This window comes from Pan troglodytes, chromosome 10 (genome assembly GCF_028858775.2).
Source record: "Pan troglodytes isolate AG18354 chromosome 10, NHGRI_mPanTro3-v2.0_pri, whole genome shotgun sequence".
Lineage (NCBI taxonomy): Eukaryota > Metazoa > Chordata > Mammalia > Primates > Hominidae > Pan > Pan troglodytes.
Genome location: NC_072408.2, coordinates 124377189 through 124403884, shown reverse-complemented (window position 1 = coordinate 124403884; position 26696 = coordinate 124377189). Strand labels below are relative to the sequence as shown.

The following is a 26696-nucleotide window of genomic DNA, read 5'->3' as shown; positions in this document are numbered from 1 at the left end:
GTTTTGCCAGAGGCAGCATTGATGGCTAAACTTCTATTTCATCCCATATGATTGCTGGGGTGGTGTGGCTGCCTGCCCTGGGTCCTTCCTGGCCCTTGGTGGGTTCTCTATGACCAACGGATTTAGAGCCAAAAGACTAACAGCCAATTTAAACATTCCAGGCCAGACAGGAAGGGCGGTGGGCAGGCACTCATCAACTCTGAAAACCTTTTCAGCAATGTAAGAGACAAAAATCAAAGCCAAAAACAAGGTTACAAAGTTGACTTATCTGTAAGTTCTGTGCATAGGGCTACTGTAATCTTGGTTTCAGTTAGACTTGTAGCAATTAGCTATATAAAACATTGGCTAAAATCACTTAAGCTAAGGAGGTTGGAGACTTTTGTTGTGTAAGGAAGTTAGAGATTTTTGTTGTGCTGCAATGCTTTTTGAAATCACTTTAGTAATTTGTGCTAAGGTGGCTGAAAAATTTCTTATCATATTTCTATTTGCATAAATCCCATAACTTGGAACAACTATACCCAGAAGGCTCTGTCACCAGGTATCTTGATATCCTCTTGGTAATTCTCTTAATTCTATGGAAAGTAGGAATTTTTCCATGATTGAGATGGATGGAAAAGAGGCCACATAATGGCCAAGGAAGCAAAGTTCCTCAATTTGCCAGCTGTTTAGGCATCTGTGTGCCCATCCTCGATTTGCAGACTGAACTAATTCTATCCCTTGAAACCAGCCCTTACAATCTCAACACCCACCCTTTCCAAGACAGTTCCTGGGCCTAGAGGGAGGGTGCTTCTATATAGTTTTAGCAACAGGGCTGTGGCAATGAAAAAAAGCTCAGGCCCAGTGGGATTCCAAATAAGGGAGGTTTGCAAGCTGCATCAAATCATTTCTAGTCTTCAGAATGCCATAATTCTGGGGAAATAGGTTTTCAAACAAATACCTATATGCAAATATTCATAGGAGCATATTCATAATAGCAAAAAGGTAGAAACAACACAAATGTTCATCAACAGATGAGTGGATAAACAAATGGTGCTGTGTGGGTATGTGTATCACACAATGAAATATTATTCAGCCATAAAAAGGAATCAAGTACTGATACATGTTACAATATCGATAAACCTCAAAAATACTATACTTAGTAAAAGAAGTCAGATGCAAAATGCCTCATATTATGTGATTCCACTTAAATGAAATATCCTGAATAGTAAAATCCATGTAGACAGGAAGCAGATTGGTAATTCCAGGGACTGGGCGAAGCTGGGGTGGGAGGAATGAGGAGTGATCGCTTAGTGGGTACAGGGTCTCCTTAAGGGGTGATGAAATAGTTTGGAACTATATAGAGGTGATGTTTGTGCACCACTGTGAACGTGTTAAAGGCAATGGAATCATACACTTTTAAATGGTTAATTTTATTTTATGTGAATTTTGCTTCAATTGAAAACAAAACAAAAAAAACCTGGCCCACTGCCTGTTTTTATGCAGACCACAAGCTAAGAGTAGGTTTTTACATTTTTAAGTAAGTGGAAAAAAAGCAAAAGAAGAATATCTAGTGACACAGGAACATTACATGAAATTAAATTTTAGTGGCCGTAAATGCAGTTTTATTGGAAAACAGCCATGCTCATTCATTTGCATACCGCCTATGGCTGCTTGCATGTGATCACGGCAGAGTTGAATAGTTGGGACGGAGACTGTATAGGCCGCAAAATCTAAAATAGTTACTATCTGGCACTGTACTGAAAATGTTTGCTGGGCCTAGCTCTAGATCCTTCCCAGCCAGATGATGGAAGTCAGGTGGGAATTCTGGAGAGACTGGAAGGTTGTCAGGCTCTTGTCTGGAGGCAGAGAGTTGGACAAACAGGCTGCCTTTGATATTAGGTGTATTGGTCTCCTAGGGCTAATGCCAAAATTACTGCAAACTGGGTGGCTTAGGACAACATTTATTCTTTCACAGTCCTGGAGGCTAGAAGTCCAAAATCAAGATGTAGGCAGGGCCATGCTCTCTCCGAAGGCTCTAGGGGAGGGTCCTTCCTTGCCTCTCCCAGCTTCTGGTGGTGGCCAGCATCCTTGGCATTCACTGGCTTGTAGATGCTTCACTCCAGTCTCTGCCTCCGTGGTCTCATAGTGTTCTCCCTATCTGTGTTCCCGCATCCTCTTCCCTCTGTGTGGGTCTCTGTGTCCATTTTCCCCTGTGCTGAGAAGTCTTGGATTAGGGCCCACACGAACCCAGGATGGTATCATCTTAACTTGATTACATCTGCAAAGACCCTATTTCCAAATAAAGTCACATCTGGAGGTTCCAGGTGAATGTAAATTTTGGGGAAGGACACTATTTAATCTAGTAATTAGGTACCCCCCCCCCCCAAGATCTTGGATTCTAAACAAGTAAGCACAGACAATTTATGTCTTGTCAGATGCACTCGGAGGCTGAGTAGAAATGAGCAGAGAGAGACAAATATCAGCTAAGCACCTACTAAGTGCTAGGCACTGTTCTAAGCACTTGGTTGATCCTATGAGGAACTTAAGAACTTGCCTAAAGTTTTATAGCTGACAAGTAGCAGAACTAGGATGCCAACCCCAGCAACTAGACTCCAGATGCTCATGTAATCCTACAGCCACCAGGCACGGTAGCTACTTAAATTCTCATACTGCAGGTAAGTAAGTAAACAGTCTTAGAGGGGGCAAAAGACTCATCCAGGGGCAAAGCTGAGATGTGACTTCAGGACAGTAACCTCGCTCTTTCCGGAACATAGGAGTCCCCAGCCCCCACTCGACCCCCATGCCTTTACCATTTCTTCCTTGCAAGTACAGAGAACATCTTTTGCCTGCCCTCTCCCCAGGGTGATATCTAGGGATGAAAGAAGCTCACAGATGCAAAAAGAGTCATCTGGAAGCTTTGAGTGGGGTTTGGAAAACCATGAGCTGGCTCTAAGCATTCACCCATGAAAACACCTTTCAGCCTTTAGAGAATCAAGGTCCTATTGACAAAGTGCAAAGATGTTGACATTCCCTTGGAGGCTGTACTTGCTGCCTGCTCCAAGGTAAGAGGCATAGATCAGGCCTGTGAATGTGCTTCTTTAGGAGTTCATCAATCCTGCCTTTGTTTTGTACATAAGCGAGAATGATCACATTGAACAAATCCATCATTAGGCTGTGTTCCTTTCTACAAGAATAGGAACGCCAGGTAAAGGAGACAGAGGGCGTGGTCCAGGGACGCATTCAGAGCCAAACTCTGTGGAAAATGGGGGCAGGTGTCAGAGCACAGTGGCTCTGAAAACACGTCTGATTGCCTCTGCACCCATCCATCAGGCCTGGATTCGACACCTCTTCCTTTCCCCACTGACTATCAATCCCATGGCTTTTGAAAAACCTGGGAAGATTGCACGTTAGGATTTGGTTTGCTGACTTTGAGAACTGGCAACCTGGGACTGCTTTGTGAATTTGTTTTCCTCCTGGAGGGTTGCAATCAGACCGTCTTTGAGCACTGGCCCTGAGTTCCTTTTTGGGCTCAGACCCATTTCTCAATGATTAGCCAGGATTGGCCATTTTGTCCTTAGGTACAAGGCTGAGTCACTACAGCTGGGAGTGGTGGCTGCTCTGAGAACTTGCAGGTCACTCAAAGAAGACAATGAGCCATTTGTCTGGTAGAACCTGTGGCAGCTTGACCGACCTGGGAGGGCTACAGGAGTGACAGGCTTAAGCATTGTAGTACCCAGGCTTGCTCCAGGTCTGAACAATATTAGGTGGGATGTTTTGTGATATTTCCTTGTTCCCCGTCTCCTTCCATTGTCTCCCCCACCATGGTCACCGTTCAACCCACCTGCTTAATAAATAGTTGGCAGTACAGTTAAGAGCTTTAAGATATTGGAGTCTTCTTCAATGATCTCCCTCCTTCTTGTGCATTCTTGATATGTTTGATCTAGGGCAGTGGTTTTCAGTCTGGGGAAATGTTGCCTCTCCACCCCCAGGGACATTTGGAAATGTTTAGAGATATTTTTCTTGGTCACAGCTTAGGGAGGACAGTGCTTCTGGCATCTAGTAGGTAAGAGGCCAGGGATGCTGCTGACTGTCTTACAATGCACAGGACAGCCCCCACCAGAGAGAATGGAGTAGCCCCAAATGTCAACAGTGCTGGGGTTGGGAAATTCTCGATTTAGGTCAGTGGATCTCCAAGTTCAGTCCCAAGAGGAGTGCCATTAGTATCATTCATCTTCTAGAACTTGTTAGAAATGCAGATTCTTTGTCTCACTGAATCAGCAACTCTGCGGGAGGAATCCAGCAATTGACGTTTTAACAACCTATCCTTCCCCCAGGAATCTGATGCGTGAAGTTTGGGAACCAGTGACCTGGAGTCATTAGTGCTATTAAGGGCCAAGAGGGGCAGTTGCAGGTGGGGGTCTCATTAAATGGCTGAGATGCAACTGACTTTGGAGTCCAGCTTCTCAATCCCTATCGTGTTTCCATCCCATTTGAAGTTGTGTCAAATTATTAAGTTGGCACACAAGTTATTGCAGTTTTTGCCATTATACAAATAGCTAACACTCAACATCAGTGCCTCTTATCCGTCTGAGAGGCCAAATCATTTTCTAGGTAAATTAAAACACTGGTAAATGACTGTTACAGATGAGAGCACACCTTTGTTTTTTTCTGGTGGCGCCTTCCCTTGTAGACTTAGTAGATTAAATTGTTTATTTCCGGGAAAGGTCGGGGAGGACTTTATTTGTTTTGATTTTCATGGAATATTGAATCTTATTCACAGATACTACCAGGGCAGACCCATCACTTCAGGCTGCTAGGTCACATACAGGATAAACAGACTTTTTTTTTTTTTTCCTGTGGGAAATTCCTGAAAAGAAAGTAGCAAGAAATTCCTTGCTCCTCTGCAAAGGGCATGAATATACTGTTCTCAAAATAAGATATACATATGAAAAAATGCTCAACATCACTAATTATCAGGGAAATGCACATCAAAACCACAATGCAATACCACCTTACTCCTGCAAGAATGGCCATAATAAAAAAATTAAAAAATAATAGATGTTGGCATGGATGTGGTGAAAACGGAACACTTTTATACTGCCAGTGGGAATGTAAACTAGTACAACCACTATGGGAAACAGTAAGGAGATTCCTTAAAGAACTAAAAGTAGAACCACCGTTTGATCCAGCAATCCCAGTAGAGAAGTCATTGTATGAAAAAGACACTTACACATGCATGTTTATAGCAGCACAATTCGCAATTGCAAAAATATAAAACCAAGCCAAATGCCCATCAATCAACAAGTGGGTAAAGAAAATGTGGTATACCTATATACACCATGGAATACTACTCAGCCATAAAAAGAAATGAAATAATGGCATTTGCAGCAACCTGGATGGAGTTGGAGACCATTATTCTGAGTGAAGTAACTCAGGAATGGAAAACCAGCAATTGTATCTTCTCACTTATAAGTGGGATCTAAGCTATGGGGATGCAAAGGCATAAGAATGATATAATGGATGTTGGGGACCCAGAGGGAATGGGAGGGGGCTGAGGGATAAAAGACTACACATGGGGTGCAATGTCCACTGCTTGGGTGATGGGTGCACCAAAATCTAGAAATCACCATTAAAGAACTTATCCATGTAACCAAAAACCACCTGCCCCCAAAATATATTGAAATAAAAAAAGAGAAATTCCCCACTCCTCCTTGTGTTGAGAAAGTTACTGAACTTCTCTGATCTGCGGTTTTCTCTCCTGTGAAATAGGAGATAGTCCTGAACCCTCAGGTTGCTGTGAGGATCCTGGACATAGAACACCAGGCATGGAATAGGAGCTTGATAAATAAATGTCCATTTATGCATGTTATTTGAAAGAGTTGGGAAGTATTAGGTTGGTGCAAAAGTAATACTAGGTTGATGCAAAAGTAACTGGTGAATATTTAATACATGGCTACGTTGGTTTCCTGTTGCTGCTGCCACAAATTATCATAAAATCAGTGGCTGAAAACAACACAAACATATTTTTTAATCATTCCGGAGGTCGTAATTCCAAAACAAGTCTTGTGGGGCTGAAATCAGGCCATTGGCAGGGCTGCTTCCTTGTAGAGGCTCTCCGGAAGAATGAGCCTCTACATCTTTCCCATCTTCCAGAGGCAGCGCTTCTTCCTTGGCTCACGGTTTTCTCCCTCTTCTTCCTTTGATCCTCTTGCCTCTCTTTCATAAGGATCCTTATAATTATATCTCAGGCTCACCTGGATAATCCAGGAGGATTCCCCATCACAAGATCTTTTATTTAATCACATCTTCAAAGTCCCTTTTGCCATATAAAGTATTATGTTGGTGTGAAAGTAATTGCGATTTTTGCCATTACTTTCACACAAACCTAATAACAGTCACTGATTCCAGCGATTAGCACCTGCAATCTTTGGCGGGGCTGGGGCATTATTCAGTCTACCACAGTGACTAAAGTCATTAGCCACTCTATAAATAAACTCCTCAGGTCACCAAGGAAGAAGGATTGGCTTTGGCCCAAGAATTCAGCTGTCTCTTGTTTGAGACATCTGCTGCACACCACTACTACATTGATGATATTTTCCATGCCCTTGCACGGGAGATACGTAGGAAAGAAAAAGAAGGCAGTACTGGCCATGGAGAAAAAAATCTAAGCCCAAAAACGGTGTATGGAAGAGGCTAAAATCACCATTCCAGAAAAAGAAAGATTCAGTAACTTGAAGGGAAGATATGAAGTGTTTATCTGCGAACCACAGTGCTTTGTCAAAGCAGTCCAGTAATGCAGTGCTTTATCAAAGCAATAGTGAGCATGGTGCTTGCTCCTCCTCCTGTTATGACCCTTATTTTAGCAGTAACTGATTAGAGGGACATGCCTACTAGGAGATTTTAATGATGTGGTCTTTAAAGTATTGTTTCTTAGTTAATCATGATTCATAAACCCAGTGGGGCATTGTCTATTTTTAAATTGCCACCTTAGAATTTGATCTACCAATGTTTTGGGTTCTGTTGCGCTGACGTTAATTAATTAATGTAAATTTGTTTATACCCAGGAGAATGTGTAAAATAAATATGCAAATAAATAAATAAATGACTCATTTGTAGGAGACCCAATAGTGAAAAGGCCCTGACGCTGTGTTTCGCTACGAGGTGATGTCTGAGTAGGTGTTCGCTGGTGCGTTATGGCAGGTGGGAAGTGCAGACACTACCCATTGGTTGTCAGAGTGAGATGCCTGGTGATATGGTTTGGCTGTGTCCCCACCCAAATCTCATCTTGAATTGTAGCTTCCATAATTCCCATGTGTCATGGGAGGGACCCGGGGAGAGGTGATTGAATCATGGGGGCAGATCATTCCCTTGCTGTTCTCTTGATAGTGAATAAGAATCATGAGATCCGATGGTTTTATAAAGAGGAGTTCCCCTACACACATTCTGTCTTGCCTGCTGCCATGTAAGACGTGCCTTTCGCCTTCCGCCATGATTGTGAGGCCTCCCCAGCCATGTGGAACTGTGATTCCATCAAACCTCTTTTTCTGTATAAATTACCCAGTCTCAGATATGTCTTTATTGGCAGCATGAGAACAGAGGGGAGGGGAGGGGAGGGGAGGGAAGGGAAAAAGGAAGGGAGGGAGGGAAGGAAAGGAAGGGTAACTGGAGAAGCTCCAGGGGCTCAACTGATGTGTCAGCCCTTCGTTCCTATGTCTTTGCCTGAAGCAATCACCATGGTCAGAATGCTGTGGCCTTACCAAGCCTTGGTCAAACACCCTCTTCTGAGACTGGAAGGGACTCAGCCTGTTGTGGGACATTGGAACGGTAGTTTCCCAGTGGAAAATCAGGCTGCTGCTACTTTCTTCAAAAGTAACTGATAAGAGGGACAGGCCTACTAGGAGATTTTAATGAGGTGGCCTTCAAAGTATTGTCTGTCAGTTAATTATGATGTATTAACCCAGTGAAGCACTGTCTGCTTTTAAATGGTCACATTAGAATTTGATCTAGCAATGTTTAGGGCTTTGTGGCACTGGTGTGAATTAATTAGTATAAATTTGTTTATACCCAGGAGAATATGTAAAATAAATAAGTAAATAAATAAATAAACTCCTTTGTAGGAGACCCAATAGTGAAAAGGCCCTGTCACTGTGTTGGACTACAAGGTGATGTCTAGGTAAGTGTTTTGAAGAAAGGGGAGTGAGCTCTGAGCTTGCGCGTGTGTCCAGAGCCATAGAGCTCTGTCCCCTGGATGGGCTGGGAGGGTCAGGCTCTGCCTCTCCTTCCATGGTGACTGAGCCTGTTTTTAGATCTGTCCATGCATTTAATGGATTGTATCAGGCGATGGAGATCTAGGTCCTTTCCTGTCTTTCTGGGCAGGGATTTCCAGTTAGGCACTGTTGACATTTGGAGCTGGACAGTGTTCTGTCGGAGGAAGCTGTTCTGTTCGTTTGTAGCATCCCTGGTCTCTACCCAGTAGATACCAGTACCACTCCTCCCCCTCAAGTTGTGACAATGAAAAATGTCTGCACACGTTGCCAAATGTCCCCTAGGGATCAACAGGGCTCACGATTGAGAACTGTTGCTCTAGGTTAACTTTGTTTATGTGTTAGGGGTTGGGCTGGTTTAACTCTTGTTGCGGGGGAATTCCTTCCTTATCTCCAAGTTCTTGGGGGTATGGGGACTCTCTGTATCCTCCCTCTACTGATAACACCTCTCACTGATAAACCATGGCCCTGTTGCAGCAGAGGTATCCTGCCCCAGAGGTCTCACTTTCAGGGATGCAATCAGCACCTGTCACAACCCTGTCGCCTCAGCAGGCTTCCTGGCCTCACTTGGGATGCTTCAGAAAGATTGGCTTTGGAATATGGATACCCAGTCTTGAACTTATATATTATTTATCACGAGGCTGTCCCCACCATGTCTGCAAACTACAGACAGTGTGACATCTCTTCGGATGGCACTTTAAGTCTCAGGAAACTGAGAGAGAGAGGCAGTCTATTGCCTGAGGTCCAGAGCCCCACGATGCCTGGTGTCTTGGGTTTTTGAAAACCTGGCTGGGGTCTTTGGCAGCAAGCTTGTCTGGTCTGTCCCCGAGCAGTCCATCCAGGCAGTAAATTCCACAGAATGGTTCTGTAGGGGGAACTTCTCAGCAGCCCTTTGTTCTGTGGACAATTAACTTCCACTGAACATTAACTAGAGAGTGGCTACATAATGAGAAACATCATATTTCCATCAGGGGAGAATTTCAGCTCAGACAACTCCGATGGCTCTGATTTAAGATCCATAAACTCAGTTCAAGGCAATAAATATGTAAGTAATTGATGATGTAGTGTGTGAGGAACTTAAGACCCATCCATCACACCCAGGCAGGCAAGTGCTGTGGACACACTCTGAGAACAGGATGATAGAAGGGGAATAAATGGTCAGAAGGACCTAAACAGTTCTGTCCTCTGCATAACTCACTGCAGCTTCTCTCTACAGTCATGGCTTCTTTCCCAAAGGAGCCTCTTCCCATATTTTGTCTTCTCCAGCCAGGAAGAGAGACAGCTAAGAAAAGCTAAAAACAAGCGGCTGAATTGCTCTAGGGGCCATCCGCCTCTTAACGCACACCTACCATTGCCAGGTACCTGCTTCATTTCCCAGTGTCTGATCCTCAGGTAAACCCTGCAAGATGGATTTCATTGCCCCCATTTTACAGAGGAGGAGATGCACAGAGGGAAAGAGTCAGGTGACAGAACACACAAGCACAGAGCTAGAATTCTGACTCAGGCCCGCATCTGTAAATTAATTCCATTTTGCACATTCCAACTCAGGCAAAAGAGGGGGTTTGCGTCCCCCCGGTTGCCTGGACTTGGGAACATGCAATCCACAAACAAGTCTTCACCGGTTTCTGGGTCCAAATGTCAAGCCCAACTTGCAGATTCCAGGCTGTGGTCTGCGTGTCTCCCATCTCCCCCTGCTCTGCACCTATCAAGCTACTGCTGTTTCTGTTGGTTTATTTCAACGTGAGGCCATTTACAATGGAAATTGATGGAGCACAGGGCTGGCTGTTTTTCTCCCTTCACAGGGACATTTGTGGTGATGGCAGTGTGGGGCCTCTGTCAGCTCTTGTTTTGTCCTCGTTTAAGTCCGAGCCAGGCAGGGGAAGCCAGCTTTGAATTAGCATTTTCCTTTGGGTCAAGGAGACAGTCCTGTATCTATGTGGGTTGAGATGGCTCTGCACCGCTAGCCAGGCCCCGTGCTTCTCCAGGTCTCCAAGCTGCCTCTGCACATGCTCAGGGCTGCTCTCCTCTTTCCAGACCATGTTCCCCTTCTCTTTCCAGATCATAGCAGTAAAATTATATCAAGGGGAAATTCGAAGGGAAGGTTTGTGGGTGGGGCCAGGAAAGGGAAGAAAGATAAGTTTTCAAACATGTCTCATCTTTAGATTCAAATGAAGATTGATAATTAATGACACTCCCCTCTCTGATCCATGGGATGTGTCTTGTGCCCCACCCCCTGATTGGCCACCAGTGTCCCCACACCCCTTGCCCTACCCGACCTAGTGTTACCATCTTAGATTCTCCATCCATCATCCCCACAAGGAAGATAATTACTCCTGTGGCACCCAGGTCTCCCATTGTTTGGTTACAAGGTTAAAAATCCCTGATGCATTTTAATAAATTCAGCAGTGAGCACATTATGAAACTGTAATTAAATGCCTCAGCCATCTTTTCTTTCTTTACCGGCAATGAAACTTAATTGAGGCCATCTGAGAAAGGCTGAAATAAATCACAGGTGATGACTCTAGGATTCGCATTTCTCACTGGGAGAGGGAGGGATGTTATCACTGTCCACACATTTGATTTAGAGCAAATTAAGGGGATCCTAGCTTGATGGTTACCTGCCAGGACTCAGACACCAGGTGCTGGTGGTCTTTTCAAAAAGGGGAAAGTGGGCCAGGCACGGTCGCTCATGCCTGTGATCCCAGCACTTTGGGAGGCTGAGGTGGGAGGATCACCTGAGGTCAGCAGTTAGAGACCAGCCTGGCCAACATGGTGAAACCCCATCTCTACTAAAAATACAAAAATTAGCCAGGCGTGGTTGTGGGTACCTGTAATCCCAGCTACTAAGGAGGCTGAGGCAGAAGAATCACTAGAACCTGGGAGGCGGAGGTTGCAGTGAGTGGAGATTGCTCCATTGCACTCCAGCCTGGGTGAGTGAGACTCCATCTAAAAAAAAAAAAAAAAGTTGGGGGGAAAGCGATTTTGAGGGTGAGTATGTGAATATTAGAATAAATACATTCATATATCTTCACTAGATCCTGAAGGTTTTTCTAGTTTAGTATAACCTTTTTTTTTTTTTGAGACAGAATCTCACTCTGTTGCCCAGGCTGGAGTCCAGTGGCACAATCTCAGCTCACTGCAACCTCCACCTCCTGAGTTCCAGCGATTCTCATGCCTCAGCCTCCCAAGTAGCTGGGATTACAGGCATGAGCCACCACACCCTCCTAACTTTTGTATTCTTTTTTTAGTAGAGATGGAGTTTTGCCATGTTGGCGAGGCTGGTCTTGAACTCCTGACCTCAAGTGATCCACTCACCTCTGCCTCCCAAAGTGCTGGGATTACGGACGTGAGCCACTGCATCATTTTTTTTTTTTTTTTTTAAGCAGAGGTGGGACCAGGTGGAATGGGTGATGGAGGAGAGTGATGGTGACAACTTTCCTGTGATGTCGTCCCTCACATCCTCTCCAATGTCCTACCTCTAGCCGCCACATACCAGCCCTTCATCTGCTTTGCTGCCATTGGTGCAGTGCCCTCACCACTCACTGGTCCTACCAATATCAGCTGCTACCTGGAGACACTCCTAGCAGGGCATCTCCTGTCTCTATCTCATCCGTCACCACCACCACTGCCTCCAATTGTAACTTAGAGAGAAGACTCCCCCAGGTCTCAGCTATGTCATGCCGCTTTATCAGATGCAGGGGCATTTCTTCCTCTTCTGCCTGGGATCAGCATGTTCCTTCCCCTGGAGGAAGACTCCTCCAGGTCTTCTCTCTGCTTTGATAGAGTGACAACTAGAAAATCAAATTCTTTAATCCAGACAGAAGCAGTGAGAGGAAAGAGTTAATTTTTCTTTTCCTCTGCCCCCATGAGTTGACCCAGATTTCAGAAGTTGCATGTAGAGACATTGCCCGCTCATGGACTATTCTACGAAGAGACAGTGAGGGGTTGAAAGAACACAGTCTTGGGCTATCATCTTGACTGGGCTGCTTGCATGTCCTCCTTTTCTGGCTCTTCTCTTCTGCAAAACGGGGATCAAAACAATGCACCTCACAGGGTGCTGGGATTAAGTGGGCAGTGGGGTGACACCAAGTGGTTATACGTATTTTGGCTTGGAGACTACAGACCATTTGTCTAAGGATTCCTACCATGTAAGTGGCAGAAGGGGATCTTGAATCCTGGTCTTCTGGCTCCATGGAAAAAATCTTTCTGCTGATTAGCCAAGAAAATGAGTTTCACAGCTCTAAATCAGGACTTGGCACACTTTTTCTTTAAAGGGCCAGGTAATAATTATTTTTTGTTTGATGGACCATACTGTCTCTGTTACAACTACTCCTGTTGTCATAGACAGTGTGTCAATGAGTGGGTGTGGCTGTGTGCCAATGAAACTTTATAAAATTAGACAATGAGTTGAATTTGGCCTGAGGGTCAAGTTTGCCAACTCCGGCACTAAGTCATAGTCCATACAGAGCTTTGTCATGTTCTAACTGATGTGTTAAATTCAAGAGGCAGAGTGATGATGACAGTGACAAAAACAATAATAACAATACTACATCAGGCACTTGGCAGAGCACTGTTCCAATTATATCACCCCACTTAATCCTCCTACCAATCTTATGAGGGAGATACAATGACCTCTTTTTTTATAGGAGAAACCGAGCCTCAGAAAAGTAAGAGTACCAAGATCCCATAGCTCGTAAGTGGCAGAGCTGGTGTTTGTCACAGGTGTGCTCACGTCAAAGCCCCATGCTCGCTCTCCTACACTACACCGGGCAAGTTGATTGCCCTTGAGGCCCTTCCTGTTCAGAAATAAAGTATGCTACTCTGTCTCCAGAGGAGGTCCACACTCAAGGTCTTGTCTCTAACTTAAACTCCACACATGCATGAATTGCGTTGACCCTAATACTTGCATTCCTGCAATGGACAGGAACTGAGGCCATAGTCTCAATAGCTTAGCCATTGCCCATTGTTTTGTCTCAATGTCATGGGAGCCCCAGGAAACTTCTCTGAAATCCCTGTATATGATCCCTTCCATCAAGAATCCTTGCTCACCCCTAGCATCTCTTATCACTGTCAGTCCCCTCTGCCTTATTTCTTCCCCGATGACATGAAACCAAAGCCCACCCTGGTCTATGCACTCACCAGTTTCAAGGGATTCCAGGGAAGCCTCCATAGCCTTCAAGGGCCCCAGATGATGATGTTTGGATCTTGGGAGGTGAGTTATCATTGTTTCAGGGAGAAAATTATGTCCAACTCCATGAAGAAGCGCTTGGCCCTGAAGCATCATGGAGCTGTAACCTTTAGAAACTGCACATAATTAAAATACTTTCAGATCTGATATATTTGAGTTGGATATTAAAGCAAATAGAGTTATCCTCTGCTATGTGAATGATATCATGAGCAGCTTTAGTCTAGGATTGGTTGGCGCCTTGGATAAATCAGTGGGATTTTAGCTGGTGACTGGCCTGTGACTCCAAAGAAAAGTTTAATGATCTAAGTTTTATTAGTTTCAGTTACCTTTAGGCCCAATGAATTTGCTAGTTGATTTGAATGCAACACCTCTGCTGAGTTCTCACTCAGTCTGTCATGTCCCTGGGCTGGAAGCTTAAGGGCAGTTTGGAACTTCCAGTTCCTTTGTGGTATTTCTGAGGATGAGCTCTTGGGTTCAAACCTGAGCTTTAGCACCTAAAAGGGAATTATGGAGACTAAGTGAAATAATACAACTAAATCACATAATCTAGGTCCCACTGGGTAATAGGTGCTTAATAAAAGTTAGCTATTATTTTTAATAATATTATGTGCTCAGAGGTCTTTATCTCCATGGAAACATTTAGGGTAGAGTAGCTCCTTATGTATCCAACAGGGTTTAGCGATTCAAAGACTGCAATAAACTATTTCTTGTGGTCCTTTTCAACTCTAGACTGGCATGGCTTTTAAGATAATTTTTACATTTATCTCAGAAGGGGACATGGTATGGAGCTGGATAGAAGGCTTTAATTTTATAGGAAACTGGGTTCAACTCTAGAGTTCATGATATTTGGTGAACTTTAGCTATATGACTTTGAACAATTTAGTTATCCTTACTTTCCTTATCTGTAAACTATGGATACAAACTCATAAGATTGTGTGGATTAAATGAAGACGTAGCTGCAAGATACATACGGTAAATATGTCTGAGCATTGCTCTCATGCTCAGAATACTCTGTGTGCATTATCCCACTTAGTCTTCAAACAACACAATGAGGTACAGTGGGCACTGATATTTACTCACAGTTTTTGCCTGAGAACACTGAAGCTCATGGGGTTGTCACTTGCCCAAAGACACACAGCAGGTCACATCCCACATCTACCTCAATTTGCCATCTGTGAAACAGTTATAATGTGTACTTTCTTCCCTACCACACAGAGTATTTTGAGGATAAATAAGTTCAGATTTGCTCTGAGTCTGATAAAGTTATCTCTACGATCTCCCAGGGCCATGTAAGTTTCTCATTAATCAGAAAAACACCAGGTTCAGCCAGGACTTGACTATCGGTCCATTCATTTGTTCATTCATTCATTTGTCCATTAAACACACATTTAATATTCTTTGAGCAGATCCTGAGCTCGACACTTGGGGATACAGTGACAGATGAGACCCAGGCCCAAACCCCAAAAGCTCCCAGCCTAGTATCGTTTGTCCCCATAGCAGATAAATCGCAAAGAATAATTTTTTAAAACTGGCTTTGCCTTCTTCCTATGGCTACCTTTTTATCCTCCCCTGCTTGGGTTTGGGAATGCAAATCCCATGAAAATTTCTTCAGGAACTGTCCTCTAAGATCAGTCTATGCCACAGCAGATATTCCAGTGCTACAAGTTGGTAGGTTTGGGACAAAACCCTTCTTTATGGCCAAGGAAGTAAAAATACTCTGTTGGCTTCTGAAAAATAATACAGGCTGTGGGGCCAATGGGTACACCCCCTTTGCTTTTCCCAGGGACATTGAGGAGTGATAGGATGCGGATTTTTTATGAGGGGCTGTGGGTGGGATCATGATAGCTCCGGTGGGAAAGGCCTGTGCTGGGAGAATGACCTTGGGAAGGAATGGTCTTGTCAGGGTTAGAGCTGTAGCATTGGACCTGGGTAGGGGTTGGGGTGATGATGGAGCATTGATGCAGGGATAGGGAGGCGGGGAGGCCCTCCCTGTTTTTTCCAGTTACAGCCTGGCAGGCTATATTCGCCTGGACCGCCAGAGGGAGCTCTTAAATGCATACTGCCCAGCACAGCGTCCTGCTGCTTCCATTCTAACGCACATCGGGGCTCCCATTGCCTTAAAACAACCCCAACGTTGGTACGGTTTCATTTTCCTCATGGACTCTTATTTCTTGGCTCATTTACTTTCTGATTTCCCCCTGTAGACTCTAAACTCGGGAAACATGGTTATCTTGTTCACCGTATCCCCTTGAAACCATGCCTGGAACAAGATAGGTGCTGTGTCAGTTTCCCATGGCTGCTGTGACAAACGGCCACCAACTCAGCGGCTGAAAACAACACAGATTTATTATCTTACCGTTCTGGAGGTCAGAAGTCCGAAATGGATGCCAATGGGATTAAGATCAGGGTGTCGGCAGAGCTGGTTCCTTCTGGAAGCTCTAAGTGAGAATCCATTCTCGCCTTTTCTAGCTATGTGCCTTGGCTGCTGTCCCCCCTCCTCCTTCAAAACCAGCAGTTGCATCCCTCTGACCTCGGCTTTCATTGTCACGTCCACTTCTCTGACCTCTGACTCTCACCCTCCTCCCTCCATCTTATAAGGGCCCTATGGTGACCTTAGTTCCACCCGCGTAATCCAGGGTAACTTCTCCATCTCAAGATCCTTAACTTGATCACGTCTTCAGCATCTCTTTTTGCCGGATAAGATAACATACTCCCAGGTGCCAGGGATCCGGACGTGGGCATCTTTTGGGTGGGAGAGGAGCATTATGCTATTACATCACTTCCCAGGCCTCCTTGGTCCTTCCCAGACAGAGGTAGGTAGGAGGCCTTGGCAGTATAGGATGGGTTGAGCAGGGTGTTGGAGGGAACTCTGGACTAAAAGCATCCAGTTTGTTTCTGTCTGCAGTTTAAATCCCAACTCAGTCACTTATCAGCTCTAGACAATTGCATATTGCTTCTAAGCCTCAATATTCCCATCTGTGAAAGGGAGATGAAATTCACTTCCATTAATTGAGCCACAGCTCAATTAAAAATCCCTGTTCTGGCATTTACTTGCATTTACCTTGGGCAGTCGGGATAACTTTTTAATTTCCTTGTTGAAATGGCACTAATGATCATGGCTGATACGCTATGTGTGTGTATACTCTGTAGTGTTTGTATTAATGGGATAATATATGTCAAGGGTCTGTTTGACAGTAGTGCTTGGCACACGGTAACACAACAGACAGCAGATTTACTATATCTTTCTTTCTTTCTTTCTTTTTCTTTCTTTTTTCTTTTCTTTCTTTCTTCTTCTTTTTTTTTTTTCAGAGTTTGGCTCTTGTTGCCCAGGCTGGAGTGCAATGACGTGACCTTGGCTCACTGCAACCTCTGCCTCCCAGGTTCAAGTGATTCTCCTGCCTCAGCATCCCGAGTAGCTGGGATTACCGGTGCCCGCCATATACAAAAATAATTTTTTGTATTTTTAGTAGAGACAGGGTTTCATCATGTTGGCCAAGCTGGTCTCGAACTCCTGACCTCAGGTGATCCACCTGCCTTGGCCTCCCAAAGTATTGTGATTACAGGTGTGAGTCACCGCACCCGGCCCTATTTTTCTTATTTCTTATTTTCTTCTTTCTTCTCCTCCTCTTCCTTTCCTTTATCGTCACCCATTTTTACCTGTGTCTCTGTGTATATCCTCACGTATTTTTCCCGTGCCTAGCTCATCCGTCAGGGAGCTTTCAAATTCACCAGGTCAGAGCCTGATTTTTCATCAAGAAGCTGTGTGTGGTGTGGATGCTTTGTTAATGTTGGTTCCTGCTGTTGGGCCTTCTGTTTATCCCTCTGACTGCTAAGGTGATTCCAAAGACCAGGGTTCCCGGCTTTTCCCTCTTCTGTGCAATGCCCCTTCTGGGCAGATGCATTTCTCAGAAGGCATCAACAGCTAGACCTGTGCAAGGGGAGAAGAATCCTCCCTCCTTCCACCTCTTTCTCTTTCTATGCACTAGAAATGAAAATATCTACGGAGAAATGTCTATTATTCTACTCCTGAGACCATAGGCACCAGGGATGCACAAAATTCTGCCTCTGTGTCTGCATGACTTGTTATCAGAAAATTAGAGTAGAAAAGAAGCTTTTGTTCAGCTATGGAGACATTTTAATAGGTGCTTTGATTGTTAAGCAGAAGTTTCTGTATCGGTTTAATTGCTGTAAATGTTGTTTGCCTTCTCTGTTATGATAAGGCCTGGATTTTCATATATTTTTTCCCCTTCCCTTTCAACAGTTTTCCATTGCTTTAAGGCTTGCATTACCAAGTTTAATAAAATCCAAACGAAGAAAGCAAAGAGAGGATCTCAAAGTTCAAATCTTCTTGCCCACGTAGGAAGCTGTGTGGAGGTTATTATTGCTTGAGACTAATGATGCTGCAGCCACTTAATGTAATTGACAGAATTCACCCCTTCAACCAGATATTGGGAAATGAGACCAAACTACTAAACTTAATTACATCTATTTTTTGAAAGGAGCTGTAATTGAGAATAACTGAATAACTAGGCTATGAACCTAATAGTGAGATGTGCTTATAATAAAAGAGGATTTGTTCTCTGCTGAGTTGAGCCTCAGAAGCACCATCTGGGGGATTTTTGATGGAGAGGTGGTGATAATAAGGGAGGGAGTTGGCTAGACAAGCAGAGAAGCATCTAGATCAGGAATTCTCTACCTTGGTGCTATTGACATTTTGGGATGTTTAATTCTTTACTATGGGAGTCTGCCCTGTGCATTATAAGATGTTAAACAGTATCCCTGCTCTCTCCCCACCAGATGCTGGTAACACACACACACACACACACACACACACAGACACACACAGTGTGACAACCAAAAATGTCCCCAGACATTGCCAGATATCCCCTGGGGGAAGAGCACTCCTCTGGTTGAGAACGGGGGTGCGGGGGCTCCTGGAAGACTTTCAAACAATTGCAGAGTTATTCATTGAGAATCTGCAGGTGCCTGGCTGTGTGGCCTTTAGCAAGTCACTGCACTTCTCTGAGCTCCTTTTGTTTTCCTTTGCACAACGGGAATAATGATAGCCTGACTACACAGAGGAATAGCTTCCAGGTATAAAATGCATAACATAATGCCTAGCACCTATTGAGTAATCAATAAACTTGGTGTTTCTATTATAATAATCTTGGATTCAGCAAACATGTATTAAGTACTTTGCTTCAGGCACGATGCTTTGAGGTGGTGATGGAAAGATGAGATGTGGTTCCTGCTCTTGCAGAGGTGGAAAATGTATGTGGACCTGTTGGTACAATCTTATTCTTCACCCGTGGCAGACATTGCTAATCAGTTTCAGTGCCCTTTCCTGTTGAGCCTCAGAATCCATTTTGACACACTTCTTTGGGCAGCCACTACTAGTGGCCCCTGAAATGAAACCCATTTAGCACTCCTAGTTTTGTAGATTTCCTTGTGAGGACGCTAACCCTTCCTCCCCAGCGCCATCCTCCCATTCCCACCCACCCCTCGCACTGGAGAAAGCACCTTAAGGAGTTAATGGGTGGAATCCCTCCTCCCACATCTGACTTCAGTCCCCAAAAGAGATAGGAATGGAAAGAATGCTCTCTTAAAATTTTTTTTTTCTCTTGTCTTTTCTATTTCCCTCAGAAATGGAAACAAGTAGTAAAATGTGCTTGAGGTTGATGACATTTAGTTTTTAGTTAAACTAAAGGAATCCCACAGGCTATAATTCTGATTGATAAATCATGCTGTCTCCCTCTTAGGTTTTCTCTGCCCTTTGGGGCTTGGAAAATCATTAGCTCTCTCATAAAGGATCCCAGCTTTACAAGGGCAGAATTGGGATTTCTGGAAACAGCTTTCAGACGGCTGCCGATGGTGTCATTAGACAGAATAGAGGAGCGAGTAGGTCGGGGGTTAAATGCTCTGTGATAGGTTCTGACATGCCCGGCTCCCCGAAGAGAGTGCCACTCCATAACAATTGCTGTGGAAAATGAGGCATGCATTTGCAGCTCCAAAAACGGGGAGCTGGCTCCATCCATCTGGCCTGAGAAATGAGAACGGGCGTGTAGGGTCAGGCACTTGCTTCTTCTCTCCCTGTCCCCTGGAGATTCCACAAGCAGGACGAGTTCCTTGCTGCCATTGTTTCACAGCTCTCTGGGGCCTGCAAGCTCTGCCAGGAGGATGGTGTGGGCAATGGGCAGTAGGGTGGAGGTGGGACCTGGTGCACAGGGTCTTCAGGAGAACCAGAACTCAGTCTGTAATGGAGTGATAGTACAGTTCGCTGAGATTTAGCCTAAGGGATGAAAGAAGAGACCAGATGGGGACAGGCATCTCATCTGAAGTCATTTTTTTGTTTCTTCCTCATTCCCATTCATCATGCATCCACCCACCCACCTGTCTATCCACTCACCTACCCATCTTTCCATCCATCCATCCATCCATCCATCCATCCATCCACTCACCCACCCACCCATCCATCTATCTATCCATCCACCCACCCATCTATCCATCTATTCATCCATCCACCCACTTACCCACCCACCTATCCATCCATTCATCCACTCACCCACCCACCTCTCCATCTACCCACCCGTCTATCCATCTATCCATGCATCCATCCACTTACCCACCCACCTATCCATCTGTCCATCCATCTACTCACCCACCCGCCTATCCATCCATCCTATCCATCCTGCCCATCTATCCACTCATCCATCCACCTACTTACTCTAGCATAACTTTAGGTGGTACATGGTTGGACATTATTAAAATAATTATCTATAATATACAGAAATTGATATGGCTTTCTGTATAGGGTTTGCTTTTAAAATAAGTGTACTTAAACAAAAAAAAATTGGAGTCTGCCTAAAATGTTAAATAAATAACTTGGCAGTTGTACAGAGGCATGGCAGAAATGAGAAAAGCATCACTTGCATGGCTGGCACTGGGAATCCACTGCACTCTAACTTTCATGCAAGGGCACATGTTCATTTCAGGTTCCTCGAACCCAAAATCACAGCTGCTGTGCGGCTTCTAAGGTATATGACCTAGAGCAAGTGACTTCCCCTCTCCAAGCCTCAGTTTTTTCTTCTGTAAGGTGAGGACGCTAGCAACCCCTATTCTTGGGTTTGTTTTGAGAATGTAGCAAACTAAGTCATGCGAATCACTTAGCACATGCTTGGCACACACCAAGCACTCCGTAAATGGAAGTGATGCTCACTTTTATTCATTCCACAGCTGGCTTCATTTAAGGCATCCCCTGGCAGCCCTGCCCAGGGGCCCTTGCGTCAGTTGAGGTGACAAGCTAAACCAGTGTTCCACTTGGCTTTGGTTTAGCAAGTGATGGCAACTGGTATCCTTCCTGAGGGTGACGAGCCCCCCTTTTCCTTCCAGGGCTTGCCAGAGCCCACCCCAGTCTCTGGCCCTCTGTGTAACAGGCTGTTCTCTTCTCTCTGTAGACACACTGTCAGTGCCACGCTGGTCCCCGCAGATCCCTCGCAGAGATCTCGGCAACTCCATCAAGCACAGGTAGGCTGGATTCCTGTGTGCACTGGTGCCTACTTCTCAGCTCTGTGAGGGGTGGGGGCTCTGGCCCCTGCCCTGGGGTGAGAGAAGGCTAGGCTATTGAGCTCCAGCACCTACATCACCATGTCCCTTTCTCCTCTGCTCGGCTAAACTTTAAAGTGGCAACCAGGGGACTGAGACATCTGCTTCTTACTAATCTGACCCTTATAAAATTAGCACATAGCAGTTAAAAGCCAGGGCTTTGGAGTCAGACTGACCCGTGTTCCAATCCCAGCTAGTAAAGCTTTGCAACCTTGAGGAAGTTACTTAACCTTTCTGAGGCTCAATTTTTTCCTTAGATAATTCTGCCTACCTATAGGGTGACTGTGCAGATTAAATGAGATAATATATGTAAAGTGCTTAGCACAGGGCCTGGCACATAGCAAACACTTAATAAACAGTATCATTCTGAAGATTAATGCTTTATGTCCTAATTTTTGGTCTTCTCACCCAGAATACACAAGACTGCAGGTGCACATTCTCTGGTGTGGTGGAGTTCAGTCCAGAGCTCTAGCCCTGCTGGGTGCATGGGACAACCTCTCCAGGGCTATACCTGCCCTTTTAGGGAGGGGGGTTTGCATATACCAGGCATCCCTTATAAGAAGTCCTTTAACTGCCTGAATTAGCTTTCCCCATTTTGTCTTGGTAGTTGCAGTTTCCTCACAAACTTAGCAGGGTGAGCGGGGCAAGTGTGCTCATGGCCATTGGACAGATAGGCAGACTGAGGCCCTGGAAGATTAAGCGATAGGTTGAAAAGCTAATTAGCCTCAGTACTTTGTGTTCTTTTGACACCCTGCTGAGTTTTCCTAACACCAGGGCCTCTGTGAACTCACTGGAGGACCCGTTCCCCTATTCATGGATTCTTTCCTCTTATATTTCCAGAGTTTCTGTGCCACGGTTGCAGCTCTGACCAAGACATAAGGCCTGTTCCCTTGGGGAGCTCGTGGTCTAGGGGAGGGTCAGATAGTTAACAGACCATGACAGTATGGAGAGATCAGGGTGACAAGGTGGGGTGATATCAGGGGCAGATGCATCACCATAGCTGGGGGCATGGAGGAGGTGAGCATTCTCACGATGGGGACTCATGGAATGGCATCTCATCAACAGTTTTTGAAAGAAGTATGTTGACAGGATAGTTGTTAAGACATAAATGAGAAAACGTTGGAGGAAGCAGTGAGAACTGTGTGATAGACACGTCAATGGTCAGGCCTTGAGCTGCAGAGAGAAAGGCATCAAAGACAAGGGCCTTTTTTTGTATTTTCCTCCTCACTGCTCTCTGGCTCTGCTCCACCCCGGATTGGCCACGCCCCTTGATCCACCGTGCCCCCTGGACTGGCCCTGCCCCTGGCTCATCCCCATTCTTGGATTGGCTACGCCCCAGGCTCAGCCACGCCCTTGGCTCGGCCACACCCCTGGGTCAGCCACTCCTCTGGCTCAGCTCGGCCCCTGGATTGGCCATGCCCCTGGCTCAGCCCCACCCCCTAGATCGCCCAGCCCCCAGGCTCTCTGGTAGTCCCTAAGATTCAAAAGCTGATGCCCAGAGGAGGGAAACAACCTATTAATTTTAGGAATGTCTTCCCAGAGGAGCTGAGACTTGGGATGACCTGCTACTCTTCAGTCTCTCCCTATGTTTCTCCCTGGGCTTAATGCCAGGAGGTAGAGAGAACTGGACTCACCCCAGCCTTGGTGAAGAAATGAAATTAAAATCCCATCTGCTGCCATCAGAGTCACTTCAGCCAGAGCTGGGGAAGAGGCAGAGCTGATCCCAAGCACAAGAGAGGTCTGGAAAGGAGAAAAAACTGTCACCCACTGCTTATGAAGCCTGTCCGCCACTCCTATGTGGCTGGCTGATGAGTGAAATACACGCTCCGTCGCCGCCATTCCCCAGAGCTGCCAAATTCTGCAAAACAGAGTCTGCTAAACTCACTGGCTCTGCTGAAGGGAAAGAAAGGGGCTTGACCAACTCACAAATCCAAAACCAGAGAGGGAGAGTTTTCTTGGCAGTAAGCGTCTTTGCTCAGAATGTTGCTATTTGCTTAGATTTGGAGGCTTTGGGCTGTGGCTTATTCTGTTTGGAGAGTGACTGACCCAAATCAGGCAAAACGGTCCAGCAGAGGGATGCAACCTTTCCCTCGAAATTCTCAGACTCCAAGTTATATAATCACTTCCGATTTCCCTTTTGACACTCTGAGGCAGTGGAGATTAGATATAACTCCTGCTGACGGTGACACAAATTGAAAATTAAAATTAACTGTGACCTGGCAACCTTCAGTACTTTTCTTGGGCCCAGTCCTGCTGCTGCCTCATATCTCTTGGGGAAGAAAGCACCCTGGCAATATCGAGGGGAGATGTGCCCAGGGAGTTAATCGAATGCACCTCTGCTCCAGTTGGTTTATCACTGTACACGGGAGACCTCCAAACTGCTCAAGTTTGCAGCAAGTGGATGGGGTTGGAGAGCGAGATGAGCTGATGGTCTGAATGGCTTTCACTTTCAAGGTTTCTTCTCTGCCACTAAGGTTTGGCGTCTCAGCTCTTTCAGGAGGGGAGGACTCCCTTTGATACTCCCCAGGTGATATGACCGGCAAGTGATGGGAGATGGTTCAGCTGGTCCCCCAAGAGGCTCCACCTTGCTTTGTAGCTTTCTACAGGCAGTTCCAGCCCTATCCATTGCTCTGTCCCAGAACCGACCTTGGCATATAGTAGGCCACCAGGCAATATTTGTTGAACAAATGAATGACCCTTACGAAAGTTCAAGGTAATAGTATAGTCACAACCCAGTTTATCGAGTGCTTACTATGTACCAGGCACTGTACGAAGCCCTTGACATGCCTGACCTCGTTTAATCTCTCCAGCAACCTATGAGGTCAATACTACTATTATCTGGACTTAACAGATGGGGAAACTGAGGTTCCAGTGGTTTAAGCAACTTGATTAAGTCACACAGCTCGAAAGAAACAGGACTGGAATCCAGGGTTCATGTGCTTGCTCTTCAAGTACTTCATCCCTCTAGAGATAGGTCAGTCGCCATTTCCTTAACCTTGAACATTTTCTGTCTCTTTTCCACAGGTTTTCCACCAAGTACTGGATGTCTCAGACGTGCACAGTCTGTGGGAAAGGGATGCTTTTTGGCCTCAAGTGTAAAAACTGCAAGTAAGTGACTGTGCCCTGCAGTGACTTTTCGCAGCACCCGATGTCAGCTAGAACCATGCAGGGCACTGAACAGCCTTTGGGAGTTTGATTTCTTCACTCTTGGGAGAGTTGTTTGCTTTGTTTTTCAGAAATACATTTGAAACGCACCTGTAAGTTTGGGTAGGGGGTCAAGGGAGAGCAATTCTGAATAAGAACCAGAGTTAATGGAAGATCCTGGAAATGTCTAATGCTGTGTGCTGAGGCACAGTGATACTTCTCGTTTTTGTAACATCTAAGGCCAGGGGTTGGCAAATTCTTACTCGAGTTGACCAGATAGTAAATATTTTAGGCTTTGCAGACCATAAACAGCCGTAAACAATACAGAAACAGTCTTGACAACTTCATTTATTCCAATAAGACTTTATTTGCAAAAACAGACTGCAGGCTGGCTGTGGCCCTCAGCTGTAATTTGCTGATCCCTGAGTTAGAATTTGCCAACTCCTTTTCTCTGTCTCTTTTTTTTTTTTTTTTTTTTGAGATGGAGTCTTGCTCTGTCACCCAGGGTGGAGTGCAGTGGTGTGATCTTGGCTCACTGCAACCTCCACTTCCCGGGTTCAAGCAATTCTCCTGCCTCAGTCTCCTGAGTAGCTGGGACTATAGGCCTGTGCCACCATGCTGGCTTTTTGTTGTTGTTGTTGTTGTTGTAATTTTAGTAGAGACTGGGATTTACCATGTTGGCCAGGCTGCTCTCGAACTCCTGACCTCAAGTGATCCTCCCCCGTCAGGCTCCCAAAGTGTTGGGATTGCAGGCGGGAGCCACCGTGCCTGGCTCCCAAGCCTTTCTCTCCTTTTTCTTTCTCCTCATGGTACCTTTTTAAACCAGCCTTGTAATTATCCCCATTTTACAGATGTGAAGGCTGAGTCTAGCAATGAAAAGTCACTGTGAAGAAGTGACAGTCAGGACCTGAACCCAGATCCCTAATTCCTTTTCTGCTCACCTTCTGTAGTATCATATTGGTCTGGAGTTTTGATGAGAAGGCCATACCACCCAAGCTCCGCCTCACCAAGCTTCCTTTCTCTTCCACACCCCCATTCAAGGTCATGGCTAGCAAAAGGTAGGGAGGAAGAAGAAAACTGAGACGCCAGATGTGGGCTCTGGAGTCAGACTAAGCTGGTTTTAAATCCTGGCTCTGCTACTTGGCAGCTGCCTGACCTTGGGCAAGTCACTTCACATTTCTGTCCCTAGTATTTTCATCTGTGTGAAAGGAATAATTGATATGGTCTGGCCGTGTCCCCACCCAAATCTCATCTTGAATTGTAGCTCCCACTATTCCCACATGTTATGGGAGGGACTTGGTGGGAGATAATTGAATCATGGGGGTGGTTTCCCCCATACTGTCCATGTGGTCGTGAATAAGTCTCACGGGATCTGATGGTTTTATAAGGGGAAACCCCTTTTGCTTGGTTCTCTCATTCTCCCTTGCCACTGCCATGTAAGAAGTGCCTTTTGCCTTCCACCGGGATTGTGAGGCCTCCCTAGCCGCTTGGAACTGTGAGTCCATTAAACCTGTTTTTCTTTATAAATTACCCTGTCATGGGTATGTCTTTATCAGCAGCATAAAAACAGACTAATATAATAATCTTGCCTGCCTTGGGTGGCAGTGAGCATTTGATAAATCAGCACGCTTGAGAACATAACACAGTGCCTGGCTCAGTCCAGTCCTTTGTAAGAAATTGCAATGCCTTGCTGTCTGGCCTCAATCTCTCCCCCTCTCTCTCTCCTTCTGTGAACATGTATTACATACCCCTTCAGGTCCAATACTATAAAATAGTAACAGTCAACTTTATGTAATAGTTACAGATGAATGTGCATCTGTTTGCCTTATAGAAGTCATTTAGTTTAAAAGATTCTGAGAACTCCTCCTTCTGCTCTAGGCTTGCTCTTCCTTGTCTAGTCCAGTCAGAGGCCTCTCATTTAGGCCCTTTCAGGCCTCCCCACATCCCTGCCCCAAGATAGAAGTGAGAGAACGGCAAGGGCAAGCTCTCACTCTACCCACTCTGCCCCACCCCTGTCCATATCCTCCACCTGGCAGTCTCACCTGAGTAATGATAAGGTTGAGCATCCTTTCCTCCTGGAGTTGTGAGGAGCCTTAAGCCCCAGTGGTATAAAGAGAAGCACAGGCCAGATGCAGAGTCTCATGCCTGTAATCTCAGCACTTTGGGAGGCTGAGGCAGGAGGATCACTTGAGCCCAGGAGTTTGAGACCAGCTTTGGCAACATCGTGAGACCCCCATCCACACACACACACAAATAAATAAAATTTAAAAATTAGCCAGGCATGATGGTACATGCCTGTTGTCCTAGCTACTTGGGAGGCTGGGGCAGGAAGATCACTTGAGGACAGGAGTTCAAGATCAGCCTGGGCAACGGAACCAGACCCTATCTCTACAAAATAAATTAAGGTAAAAAATTAGCCAGGAGTGATGGCACATACCGTGGTCCTAGATACTTGGGAGGCTGGGGCAGGAGGATCACTTGAGCCCAGGAGCTTGAGGTTGCAATGAGCTGTGATTGCA

General features: G+C 45.4%; 1 protein-coding gene across 3 annotated transcripts in view; it reads left to right on the top strand.

Moving 5' to 3' along the window:
• The window catches only part of KSR2 (kinase suppressor of ras 2), a 506130-nt gene that overhangs the window by 369446 nt on the left and 109988 nt on the right, over positions 1-26696 (top strand). For all 3 annotated transcript variants that reach the window (XM_009426349.5, XM_063785031.1, XM_063785032.1), the window contains exons 6-7: positions 20886-20955; positions 24058-24141. In XM_009426349.5, the coding sequence (XP_009424624.1) occupies positions 20886-20955; positions 24058-24141 (154 nt within the window). The remainder of the gene's footprint in view (positions 1-20885; positions 20956-24057; positions 24142-26696) is intronic.